Source organism: Oncorhynchus tshawytscha, linkage group LG23 (assembly GCF_018296145.1).
Source record: "Oncorhynchus tshawytscha isolate Ot180627B linkage group LG23, Otsh_v2.0, whole genome shotgun sequence".
NCBI classification, from domain to species: domain Eukaryota; kingdom Metazoa; phylum Chordata; class Actinopteri; order Salmoniformes; family Salmonidae; genus Oncorhynchus; species Oncorhynchus tshawytscha.
In genome coordinates this window covers 21591971-21605572 of record NC_056451.1, presented here as the reverse complement: position 1 = coordinate 21605572, position 13602 = coordinate 21591971, and the positions used below count along the sequence as shown (strand labels likewise).

Genomic DNA, 13602 nt, shown 5'->3' with positions numbered 1-13602 from the left:
TGCAGTTTCCTCTGCTTTGAGCAACAGTGAAGTGGGCAGGGCCGTACGGATTTCTTCTCTTACATCTTCAAGCAGAGTCTGAACATTAGACAAGATGGCATTGTCTCCCTCAATCCGTGTAATGGCTACTGCTATAGGTTTCAGGCTGTTTACCACTCTCTTCCAAAATCCATCATCCAGGAGGATCCTCTTGATGGGGCTGTCCATATTGGCAGACTGTGATATGGCCATTTCTAGGAGAGACCTCTTCCCCTCCAGGAAATTGTCAAACATGATGACAACACCACCCCAACGGGTGCTGCTGTGCAGCTTCAATGTGGGGCTCTTATTCTTCTCACTTTTCTTGGTGATGTAGTTTGCTGCTATAACTTGATGACCCTTCACATACCTAACCATTTCCTTGGCTCTCTTGTAGAGCGTATCCATTGTTTTCAGTGCCATGATGTCCTTGAGGGGCAGATTCAATGCATGAGCAGCACAGCCAATGGATGTGAGGGTAGAACTCTTTGACTTTAGACCAAGCAGCCTTCATGTTCGCAGAATTGTCTGTCACGAGTGCAAATACCTTCTGTGGTCCACGTTCATTGACTGCCTTCAGCTCATCTGCAATGTGGAGACCGGTGTGTCTGTTGTTCCTTGTGTCTGTGCTCTTGTAGAATACCGGTTGAGGGGTAAGAGATGATGTAGTTAATTTTTCCTTACCCACGAACATTCAACCACCCATCAGAGATGATTGCAATACAGTCTGCTTTCTCTATGATTTGCTTGACTTTCACTTGAACTCTGAACTATGCATCAAGCAAATTAGTAGATAAATCATGTCTGGTTGGTGGGGTGTATGCTGGGCGAAGAACATTCAGAAATCTCTTCCAATACACATTGCCTGTGAGCATCTGAGGTGAACCAGTTGCATGCACAGCTCAAGCAAGACATTCATCAGCATTTCTCTGACTACGTTCCTCCATTGAGTCAAAGAAACTTCTGATTCCAGGACGACCATGAGCTGTTGCTATCGATAAGGTGTCTCATCATTTTAACCTCGAATAGAAGTAGAGGGACTTTTGTCAGAGGTTGCTTGTTGTGAGCACTGAGGGAACTTTATGCACTTGGCCAGATGATTCTGCATCTTTGTTGCATTCTTCACATGATTTGGCACAGTATTTGCAATTGGGCACAGCTTTTCCTTCTACATTGACTGCAGTGAAATATCTCCAAACATCAGATAGTGCCTGTGGCATTTTCCTGTAAAGATTAGAAAAGAATTGTAAGAAAAACCAAAATACAATTCCATGTACAGATAAATAGTTAAGCAGTCAGATTAAACAACTCCTTTGTATGATAAATGTTTTAAAATGAAACGTATGGAAACGGATGAATTAACACTCCTCAGTTAGCAGACTCATGCAAGCTAAAACATACACGGTAGCAAACACTAACTAGCAGAAATTGTTAACCAGTTAGAAATGATTTAAACACACTTTGCTGTAGGCAACTATTTACTAGTTAACAAATGTATGTATGTCATATAAAATATATCCCCTCACCCAGTATTGTAATCAAAACCTACCAGAAAGCATGTAGTCCTTGGCTCAGACAGTGTAGTAGTGTGGGCTCAACATTAGTGTGCAAGATCTTGAGAATCAGCTGTACATGTGATGGAAGATGCCGTGGGTTGCAATTCCATTGAATTGGGGATAGTTTAGTCAAAATATGCCACAAGACCTAGAACTGCCTCGTGTATCCCACATAAAAGGTTCACTGTTAACTTATAACTTTTTTGAAGAATTTAAGCAAAAGTCCCTGGCTTATCTTCCCATGGAAAATTCCTGGAAAGTTTCCGACCCTTTGCAATCCTTCTCATGATACCTAGGAAGTAAGTGTTATGTTCGGGGTAAATCCAACACACCACATCACTGAGTAACTCTCTTCATATTTACAATGTTATGGGTTTGCTTGTCATCGGCAACTGCTAGTTAGTTTTTTTTTTAGGACAATAAGAAACAGAATAGAGAAGCAAAATCCTTGAGGAAAACCTGGTTTGGTGTGCTTTCCAACAACCACTGGAAGACAAGTTCACCTTTCAACAAGACAATAACCTACTACACAAGGACAAATATGTACATCAAATTCATATTTGTTACATGCGCCGAATACAACAGGTGTAGACCTTACAGTGAAATTCTTGCTTACAGGCTCTAACCAATAGTGCAAAAAAGGTAGTCGGTGAACAATGGGTAAGTAAAGAAATCAAACCACAGTAAAAAGGCTATATACAGTAGCGAGTCTAAAAGTAGCGAGGCTACATACAGACACAGGTTAGTCAAGCTGATTGAGGTAGTATTTTACATATGGTTAAACTGACTATGCATATATTATGAACAGAGAGTAGCAGTAGCGTAAAAGAGGGGTTGGTGGGTGGTGGGACACAATGCAGATAGCCCTGTTAGCCAATGTTCTCGGGGGACTGGTTGGTCGGCCTAATTGGGGTTGTATGTTCATGAATGTATAGTTAGTGACTATGCATATATGATAAACAGAGAGTAGCATCAGCGTAAAAAAGGGGTTGGGTTGGGGGGTGGCACACAATGCAAATAGTCCGGGTAGCCATTTGATTACCTGTTCAGGAGTTTTTTTTTTATGGCGTGGGGGTAAAAACTGTTGAGAAGCCTTTTTGTCCTAGACTTGGCACTCCGGTTCCGCTTGCCATGCGGTAGAGAGAACTACATACATACATACATGCATACATACATGCATACATACATACATGCATGCATGCATGCATACAGTTGAAGTCGGAAGGTTACACACTTAGGTTGGAGTCATTAAAACTTGTTTTTCAACTTCACAAATTTCTTGTTAACAAACTATAGTTTTGGCATATCGGTTCAGAAATCTACTTTGTGCATGACACAAAATCTGTTTACAGACAGATTATTTCACTTAATTCACTATCACAATTCCAGTTGGTCAGAAGTTTACATACTAAGTTGACTGTGCTTTTAAACAGCTTGGAAAATTCCAGAAAATGGTGTCATGGCTTAAGAAGCTTCTAATATGCTAATTGACATCATTTGAGTGAATTGGAGGTGTACCTGTGGATGTATTTCGAGGCCTACCTTCAAACTCAGTGCCCCTTTGCTTGAAATCATGGGAAAATCAAAAGAAATCAGCCAAGACCTCAGAAAACAATTGTAGACCTCCACAAGTCTGTTTCATCCTTGGGAGCTATTTCCAAACGCCTGAAGGTACCCCGTTCATCTGTACAAACAATAGTACACAAGTATAAACACCATGGGACCGCGTAGCCGTCATACAGCTTGGGAAGGAGACGTGTTCTGTCTCCTAGAGATGAACGTACTTTAGTGCAAATCAATCCCAGAACAACAGCAAATGACCATGTGACGATGCTGGAGGAAACAGGTACAAAAGTATCTATATCCACAGTAAAACGAGTCCTATATCGACATAACCTGAAAGGCCGCTCAGCAAGGAAGAAGCCACTGCTCCAAAACCGCCATAAAAAAGCCAGACTACGGTTTGCAACTGCACATGGGGACAAATATTGTACTTTTTGGAAAATGTCCTCTGGTCTGATGAAACAAAAATAGAACTGGCCATAATGACCATCGTTATGTTTTGAGGATAATGGGGAGGCTTGCAAGCCGAAGAACACCATCCCAACCGTGAAGCATGGGGTGACCGCATCATGTTGTGGGTGTGCTTTGCTGCAGGAGGGACTGGTGCACTTCACAAAATAGATGGCTTCATTAGGCAGGAAAATTATGTGGATATATTGAAGCAACATCTCAAGACATCAGTCAGGAAGTTAAAGCTTGGTCACAAATGGGTCTTCCAAATGGACAATGACCCCAAGCATACTTCCAAAGTTGTGGCAAAATGGCTTAAGGACAACAAAGTCAAGGTATTGGAGTGGCTAGCACAAAGCCCTGACCTCAATCCTATAGAAAATGTGTGGGCAGAACTGAGAAGGCATGTGTGAGCAAGGAGGCCTACAAACCTGACACAGTTACACCAGCTCTGTCAGGAGGAATTGGCCAAAATTCACCCAACTTATTGTGGGAAGCTTGTGAAAGGCTACCCAAAATGTTTGACCCAAGTTAATGAAGGGAATGCTACCAAATACTAATTGAGTCTGTGAACTTCTGACCCACTGGGAATGTGATGAAATAAAAGCTGAAATCAATCATTCCCTACTATTATTCTGACATTTCACATTCTTAAAATAAAGTGGTGATCCTAACTGACCTAAAGACGGAATTTTTATTAGGATTAAATGTCAAGATCTGTGAAACTGAGTTTAAATGTACTTGTCTAAGGTGTATGTAAATGTCTGACTTCAACTGTACGTACCTACATGCAGTGGTGTAAAGTACTTTGGTATTTTTACTTAAGTAGTTTGTTTTGGACTTTACTATTTATGTTTTTACTACTTTTACTTCACTACATTCCTAAAGAAAAGAATGTACTTTTTACTCCATTTTCTATGACACTCAAAATTACTTGTTACATTTTGAATGCTTAGCAGGTCAGGAAAAGGGTCTAATTCACACACTTATCAAGAGAACATCCCTGGTCATCCCTACTGCCTGAGCTGGAGGACTCACTAAACACAAAGTGCTTAATTTGTAAATTATGTGTAAGTGTTAGAGTGTGCCCCTCTCCAAAATAAAATGGTGATCTGGTTTGCTTAATATAAGGACTTTGAAATGTATTTATACATTTACTTTTGATACTTAAGTATATTTAAGACCCAATACTTTTAGACTTCTACTCTGGTATTTTTACTGGGTGACTTTCACTATTACTTGAGTCATTTTCTGTTAAGGTATATTGGGTACTTTTTCCACCACTGCAAGTCTATACTGGTGTTGCTTACGAAGACTACATTGAAGGTTACGGAGAGGCCTAGTTACAACTTATCCCTTAAATCTGCTTGAAAATCTATGGCAAGACTTGAAAATGGACGTCTAGCTATGATCAGCAACCAACATGACAGCCTGCAGAATTTTAAATAGAGTAATGTGCAAATATTGTACAATTCAGTGGTGCAATGCTCTTATAGACTCACCCATAAAGACTCACAGCTGTAATTACTGCCAACGGTGATTCTGACGACTATTCACACACCTGAGTAAATATATATGTAAATTAGATTTGTGTATTTCATTTGCAATAAATTAGCAAATCTTTTTTTTTTTCGTGTTTTCACTTTGTCATTATGGGGTATTGTGTGTAGATGGGTGAGAAATTTCATTTTAAACCATTTTGAATTCCGGCTGTAACACAACAATGTGGAATAAGAGAAGGGGGTATGTATACTTTCTGAAGCCATTGTATATCAGCTTAGATATGATAGTAATTTCTTCTCTCATTTGTTCTTTTCCTCCATAAGGTGATCCTGTCCAAACAAAATCAAAAAGGATACGAGAGAAGCCACCCCTTGTTGTCACCCCAAAGGAGACAGATGAGTCTCCCACTCCTGAAGAAGATGCACGATCTTCACAAGAAATCCACTGTGCAATTTCTCCAGATGCAGTGCCTTCCACGGATGGTAGGAAGGGTTCAAAAAACAAGCACTCAAACCCAGCAAAGGAGAGGCGTCCTGCGAAAAACGGGGCAGCTTTAACTCCAAGGATTACCATCAAGTTGGTGGCCAAGAAGACGGTGAGAAAGGAAAAGGGAGGACGTATAAAATCTGTGGAGAAGCTGAAGGTAAAAGGATTACATTTTCAATCAAAGGCTAATGACGTCAAAGGTGACCAGATCTCCAGTGCCCATGTCAAATTAAAGACAGAGACACAAGCTGATGAGGCACAGCATCTGAATGGCACTGAGGATGAGGGAGGCGGAGGAGCCATACCGGCAAGGAGGCGTGGTAGATCTGCCTCCAAGATCACTGAACCCTGTGTTCAAAGTGGGGCCAAAGTTGGGGATGTTGATGACCAAAAATCAGAGGGGGGTAGAAAATCAACAGGCAAACAGGACATTGCACTGGAAAGTGGAAATGTGGCGCCAAAAACAGACATTAAGAAATTCAAACGGAAAGAAAGAACCACAGAGGTAAGCACTGAAGTCAATAAACTGGTGATCAGAAGAAGAAGTAGAACTACTAATCCACCCTCTGAAACACATGAAGGCCTTGTAACAGAATCAAAAAACCAGAGCAATGACAAAGTATGTCTGGCAGAGTCATTGTTAGAGGTTTCAAGAATAGAGGAAGCCAAAACACCACCCAGAAAGAGTAGGCGTAAACAAAGCAAGGCACATCAAGGAGAGAAGATTGTCACAGAAATCCATGTTCCGTTAGCCACAGAACCTGAAAAGCCAATTGTTGACTCCAATGACGGTCTGGCTTTTAAAAATGATGATGACATAATCGGGATTCCAAGTTTTAAGCTGATTAAAATCAGAAACCCCAAATTGGAAGGCTCATCTCGGACTGACAGTAAGGGCTCCTCTCGTAAGAAGAAACGAAGCAAGTTTGTGTGGACACTTACATTGGTTAAGGGGAAAAAAAAGGACACCCAAGTGCAGGGCTCTGGAAATACTGTCAAAGGAACAGAGAAGCAGCGGAGTACCACTGAATTAGACAAAGACTCTCTTTTTGAACCCAGTGTGATCAAGAATGTTGAGAACCCTGAAGAGAAAGAGGCCACGAGTTGTACTACTTCCAGAGATGCTGAGCACACACATAATGAGAAGTCTTCCAAGAAGAAGATTAAGGAGAATTTGTCTCTTGAGGAAAAGTCATCTCTTCATGTTGAGGTGGGACAGGGAACGCAACCACATCCAGAGGAGGCCACTCAAACTGACTGTGGTGATACTGTGGCAATGGTTGTTCCACCCCTTCAGATAAAAAAGGTCTCCTCACCCGGTAAACCTAAACGCTCAAAACCATCATTCCTGATCCATCAAACTACTCCTGCGCCTGAAGAAAAAAAGATGGTGGTAATCACAAAAGATTCAAGTGAAATTCTGGAGGAAAAAATTTCTTTATCAGACACAAATGCTGTGCCAACTCCCAAAGCAAGGAGGAGAAGACTGGCGAAGATGTCTACACCACGGAAGAAGCGTGGAAGTCATAAACCCTGGACAACCCACAAACATAAGCTTCAAACAAGTCCAAATGTGGAACATCCATCTGATGAACCTGCCAGTGAAGCAGAACCACAGACCAATGAGGTTTTGAAGACTGAGGTTTCCACATCGTCTGTTTCTAAACCTAGAAGGAGAAGAAGTTTGAGTGTTTCAGTTAGAAAGAGGCCAGGGAAGACGCAGATGTTACCTGAACCCACTGAATCTCCAAACACAGAGTTAGCCCCATCTGAACCACAGACAGAGGTCTCCACATTGTCTGTTGTCTCTAAACCTAGGAGAAGAAGTTCTAACCTTTCAATTAGAAAGAAGTCAAGGAAGACACCATCTGAAACTGCAAACACAGAGATGGCCCCATCTGAACAACAGAGAGAGGTCTCCACATTGTCTGTCTCTAAATCTAGGAGGAGAATAAATTCTATCCTTTCAATTAGAAAGAAGTCAAAGACCCCAACGTCATCTGAAACTCCTAACACCGAGATGGCCCCATCTGAACCACAGACAGAGGAGGCCTGTAAGTTGTCTGTTGTCTCTAAACCTAGGAGAAGAACATCTAGCCTTTCAATAAGAAAGAAGTCAAAGACACCAACATCTGAAACTCCAACCACCGAGACAGCCCGATCTGAACAGCAGACAGAGGAGATCTCTACATTGCCTGTTGTCTCTAAATCTAGGAGGAGAAGAAATTCTAGCCTTTCAATTAGAAAGAAGTCAAAGACACCAACATCATCTGAAACTCCAAACACCGAGATGGCCCCTTCTGAACCACAGACAGAGGAGGTCTCTACGTTGTCTGTTGTCTCTAAACCTAGAAGAAGAACTTCTAGCCTTTCAATTAGAAAGAAGTCAAAGACACCAAGATCTGAAACTCCAACCACCGAGATGGCCCGATCTGAACAGCAGACAGAGGAGATCTCCACATTGTCTGTTGTCTCTAAATCTAGAAGGAGAAGAAATTCTAGCCTCTCAATTAGAAAGAAGTCAAAGACACCAACATCTGAAACTCCAACCACCGAGACGGCCCGATCTGAACAGCAGACAGAGGAGATCTCCACATTGTCTGTTGTCTCTAAATCTAGAAGGAGAAGAAATTCTTGCCTTTCAATTAGAAAGAAGTCAAAGACACCAACATCATCTGGAACTCCAAACACAGAGATGGCCCGATCTGAACAGCAGACAGAGGAAATCTCCACATTGTCTCTTGTCTCTGAACCTAGGAGAAGAACTTCTAGCCTTTCAATTAGAAAGAAGTCAAAGACACCAACATCTGAAACTCCAAACATAGAATTAGCCCAATCTGAACCTGTGACTTTGGCTGACACTCAACCAGAGGTAAAGGTGGAGCCAGAGACCCAGCCAATAGGGAGTGGAAAGGTGCTGCTTTTGGAGCCCTCTGTTATTGAAAAGACCGAACGATGCCGTCATAGAAGTCTGTTCAAACATGGCAAAAAGAAGCGAAGAGCCTTAATTGGACAGAGGCAGAAACAAAGGCAGAGGCCAGAAGGGAGCACGCGTGATGAGAGTAAATTACCTGAAAGTAAGGTACCTGAAGCTGTTGAAGAGGTGGACCTAAAGGAAGTTTATTCCCCAGAGGCTGCTTCCACACTGGCAAGCTCTAAACTCATTGGTATCCTCAAGACCAAGAATAGAAGGAAAAAGGTCCCCAATTCAAGCCTTCAGTTCCTTGGTAGCAAAAGACCAAGAGCCAGGCCTAAAACTCTATCTAAGCAGGTAGAAATTGATCTCGCCCAGCAAATTTTGGAGGAGCAGGATATACAAGACACTGTGGATGATGAACCACAGTCTGATGCTTTTGATGACCAGCATGGTAAATCAAAGTACCTTAAAAACATAAAGCACTTCATCATGCCTGTTGTCAGTGCCCGGTCCTCACGGGTGATCAAGACTCCACAGAGGTTTATGGATGATGCTGGCATGTCTGTTTTGCCTCGTAGAAACTCCCCGAAGAAAGGCCAACTATTCGGCTTACACCCACGCACTGGAAAGAAACGAGAAGATGGCACAGGTAGAGACCTTACTCCTGATCTGCCTGTCGACGATGAAGAATTTCTGAATGAGGCGCAGTTAGATGTCGATTTGTTCTCAACTCAGGAACTCGAAAAGGAAACCACTGACATGAGTGACGGCTTATCCTCCGGAAAGCAATTTGGAAAGAGGAGGTCCCTTTTGAGGAATCCCAGTTTCAAGTGGCATGTGCCAGGAGAGTCTGGTGAGGAAGTATATACGCTGGACAAAACTCTTCAGAGCGAGTATGAGACTTTACTTTTATCCAAAGAAATCCAAATTGCTTCTGACCCATCAACCGATCCCCAGGAGGTTCAGAAAAAGAAAAGGTGCTACAAGTTCAACAAGCAAACATCTCACCTAAATATGTACAAGCGACTGAAGAAGCTGCAACCAGGACTTCCCAAAAGGAGAAGAAAAAACGTGATGACAGATGGTGTTTGCAATACTCTTCAATCTTCTGTTCATATGCTAGCGGAAGGTCTGGATGATGAAGTCAAGAGCATCTGTCTAAAGAAACGTCCCACAATCACAGCTCCAAGCAAACCCAAATCAAAGCAAGGCAAATCCAAGCTCAAGATTGAGGACCTTGATAGCCCTGGGGTTGTGCGAAAAGTCTCTGTGTGTGTTCGGACTATGAACTCACAGTTCTTAACATTTCAATATGGAGAACATGAGGAGTTGACAGAGGAAGACAAAACAAATGCTGAAAATGTTATTGCAGGTAAGAAAAGAGCTATCAATCAATTAATGCGTATAGTTGTTCAACATTAGCTTGCTTGATAAATAACTGCACATTATGTAAACCTGGTATTTTTGTTTATTTGTATGTTGCTTGGTTTAATATGTATGTTTTCACTGCTTGTACTACCCTGGAAAGTAAAGTGACATACCTTTTGGACTTTCTCTGTCCCAGAAGCAGGAAAGCTTGAGCCACAGGAACTGCATCTGGACACGATCGCTGAGCCTGACCGTGCTGCTGCTGAGGAGAAAGGAGCCACCCAGAGAGTTTGCCTCACAGGGGCCAATAAGAGGATGTTCAATCTGCTCAAGAAAGCCAAGGTCCAGCTCAACAAGATCGACCAGCAGAAACAACTCAAGTCCTCAGGGGTAATAATTGTCTCACTCATAAAAAGAATACACTTTAAAATTGCCATGCAGACAGTTATTTTTTGCACTAAACAACATGCATGATGGGACTTTTTTCTGATACAGAATATGCTTTATGTTTCCCCTCATTGTCATTAAATAGGATGATATTCATTAACATCTATTGTGATATCTCTGGAGAGCTTCCTGTGTAAGCCCATAGTGATGAAACATGTTACCTGCAGCTTCTATCAGGGCCTGCTGGCTCCAGAGATGCAGCAGGGAAGAGACAAAGGAGGAAACCGAAAGAGCAGCTTGAGCCTGCTGCCTCAAACATGACTGACCCTCCCCTGTCACAGGTATGGGCATATGAACACAATCCTGGTCTGTGCTGTTCTCTGCATATTTTATCTTCAGTGTCTCTCGCTTTTCAATGTTTCTGAATGCAACTTTGTCTCTTTCTCTTACTCAATAAAGTATCAGTATGTTGTTTCTTCCTCACTAAGACCCACCTATTCTGGTCATAAATACATTTTTCATTGTGATAAAAGAATGTGTCATAACAGCATCCCTCCCTGTCCCCCTCTCTCCTTGTTACCAGGAGTTCCGCAGAGCGGGGGGTCCACGCATCAAACACGTGTGCCGTGCAGCAGCTGTGGTGTTGGGCCAGCCTCGTGCACTGGTGCCCGATGACATGATCCCCAGACTCAGTGCTCTGCCACTGCATGAGAGAACTGGCATATCTCCCTCTGGCAAGAACCAAGGTAGAGCCTCAAGCTTTCAAAACGGATTATCAATGCAAATCTCTCAACAAACTTTTTTAAGTGACATCATGCGTTATTGTCTTTCCCCACAACTTTCTTTGACTTTCCTATGAAAGATATCATAATCATATACCTTACCTATTGTAGGTGGTCGGTCTCCCTCTGGGCCAGACAGCCCTGGGCTGCCTGACCAGAAGGTTACCAAGGTCAGGAAGTCGGCAGCTGGTTTTGCTAAACAAAAGAGCCTTGGACCATTCGGGCTCCGCTCTCGGAGGTGTGGGATCTGCAAGGGCTGCAACCATGAGGAGGACTGTGGCGAGTGCATGAACTGCCTGGACAAACCCAAATTTGGAGGGCCCAATACGAAGCGACAGTGCTGCGTGTAAGTGTACTGCTCATCAGAATTGCAAAGGTGACCAACTCACATATATGCTATTGAATTATATAGATTGAATAAACAACTAAATGACAAATGTATTTCTCTCTCCAAAAGATATAAAAGATGCGATCAGATTGAAGACAGAAAGGCACGTCGTCTGAGTGGCAAGTTTCCTAGAGGTCCTGGGAAGCGCAGGCGGCACTCCCTCAGCGTGGGTCAGTCTAGCAATGAGGAAGTTGATGGGATGGAGGTGGGGGACAGCCAGAGCCCATCTGTGAGGAAGCAGCCGCGGCGTTGTGTGAAGCCGCGCTCCTACTTTGACCTGCTGGACTATGACTCCGACCTGGAGATCACTGTGGGCTCCAACTCTGCCTCCCCCGGCCGGAGGAGAGGCCCCGGCCCACGCAGCCAAGGTAGTAATATAACATTATTGAGAAGTGATAATACAAAGGGATTTTCCTCTGTTTATTTAATATTGTCAGATCTTCTAGAACAGGTATTCCCAAACTGGGGTACGTACAATGCACAATTTACAAACCACACACCAGTCAGTTATACTCAAACTTCATCTTTAATTATATGAGCTTCACCATAGCCCTTTGACTCTCAGATCAATTCAGTGTCTATAAATTAATTCTGAGAGTGCCTATAAGAGAATACCAAGATCTTTTATAGCCAAGATACACCCCTCTCAACTTACATGACGAACCACAGATCTTAGGAACAGTTCACAAAGAAAGACTTTCACTTGAGAGAGGAGTATCCCATAGCTAGATAGCTATAAATTATCGTTCAGTTTGGTCTGTAAGACGAGGTTCTCATCTCGTTCCTGAGACTTCATAGTACCAAAACATTACCTTATCCAATGGCATATATCAATGGTCAACTTTAGATACACCCATCTCAAGAACAAGCTCACTGAGGGGAGTGAGCCTCTAGGTCATATACTATGAAAGATAAGTGCAACATCAGAGGGGTAATACAATGGTTCCAGACACTGCCATACTCCTCCCACCAATGGGAAAAAGAGGGAGAGACTGGCGTACAGACATTGCGGAGGACTTCACATGATTTAACAGATACATTCACATATGAAGATAATGTTCAAACCTGACCTCTCCCCTCTTTGTGCCCCAAGTGACTTTTCCCTAGCTGAGAAGGGAAGAGTGCAACTGCCAACAGTATAGTCCAAAAAGAGACATTCTAATGACAAATATCTCACATAAGCATATTATGAAAGTAAATAAAACATCTTATTTATCTATGTTACCCAACTAATTCTGATTCATCCGCAACAACGTCCAATGCTAGCATCAGTAATTCTACATTTGTTGTTAGCCCAGCTAGCATGGACAATGACAGTTGTGAATCTGATGCAGCCGAAGAGCTACTGCCCCCTTCCCCAGAAAACACCGAACAGACAGGGACATTGGACCATCGAAGAGGTGCAAATATGATGACAACTACATTGATTTGGGGTTCATTTACATTGGGAGTAGTGCTTTTCCTCAGCCACTATCTCAGAACTCAATGAAACCTTCACTCTTGCACAGACATTTAGAAACAAAACATACCAATTTGAAAAATAAGCCAAAGCAGTTTTTTGAGTGAGAACTAAGATGACTTTTGAGTAGTAAGACATGTATAAAAGCAACAGATTTATAAGAAGGGGCTAGAAGCATCTTATATGGTGAGCTACAGAGTGGCTAGGAAAGGCAAGCCCCATACTATTGTGGAGGACTTAATTCTTCCTGCTGATGTGGATATGGCTGGGGGGAAAGGCCAAATAAACTATACAGACAGTGCCTTCATCAAACAACACTGTTTCACAACACAACCGTGACATGGCAGATGTTTTGAAACAATTACTGCTTTGCAAACAAGCCAGTAAATTCTATATGTTACAGCTGGATGAGTCAACAGACTTGGTGGGCCTGGCACAGCTTCTGGTATAGGTCTGTTACGTTTATGGGGGAAGACATCCTCTTCTGCAAACCAGAACAACAGGAGAGGATATTTTTAAAGTACTGGACATCTTTGTGACAATGCTGGGCCTTGTCAAATGGACTTTGGTGGTCAAGATGTGTTGGTATCTGTAATGATGGGGCAAAAGCCATGACAGGGAGACATAGTGGAGCGGTAACGCGCGTGCAAGCAGTTGCTCCCGACGCCACTTGGGTACACTGCAGCATCCACCGAGAGGCTCTTGCTGCCAAGGGAATGCCTGGC

The 13602-nt window shown here is 42.7% G+C and overlaps 1 protein-coding gene across 3 annotated transcripts in view; it reads left to right on the top strand.

Annotated features, from left to right (window-relative positions):
- LOC112246968 (histone-lysine N-methyltransferase 2A) overlaps positions 1-13602 on the top strand; it is a 59785-nt gene that overhangs the window by 10119 nt on the left and 36064 nt on the right. For all 3 annotated transcript variants that reach the window (XM_042304870.1, XM_042304871.1, XM_042304869.1), the window contains exons 3-8: positions 5414-9865; positions 10058-10251; positions 10476-10589; positions 10832-10994; positions 11142-11376; positions 11488-11786. In XM_042304870.1, the coding sequence (XP_042160804.1) occupies positions 5414-9865; positions 10058-10251; positions 10476-10589; positions 10832-10994; positions 11142-11376; positions 11488-11786 (5457 nt within the window). The remainder of the gene's footprint in view (positions 1-5413; positions 9866-10057; positions 10252-10475; positions 10590-10831; positions 10995-11141; positions 11377-11487; positions 11787-13602) is intronic.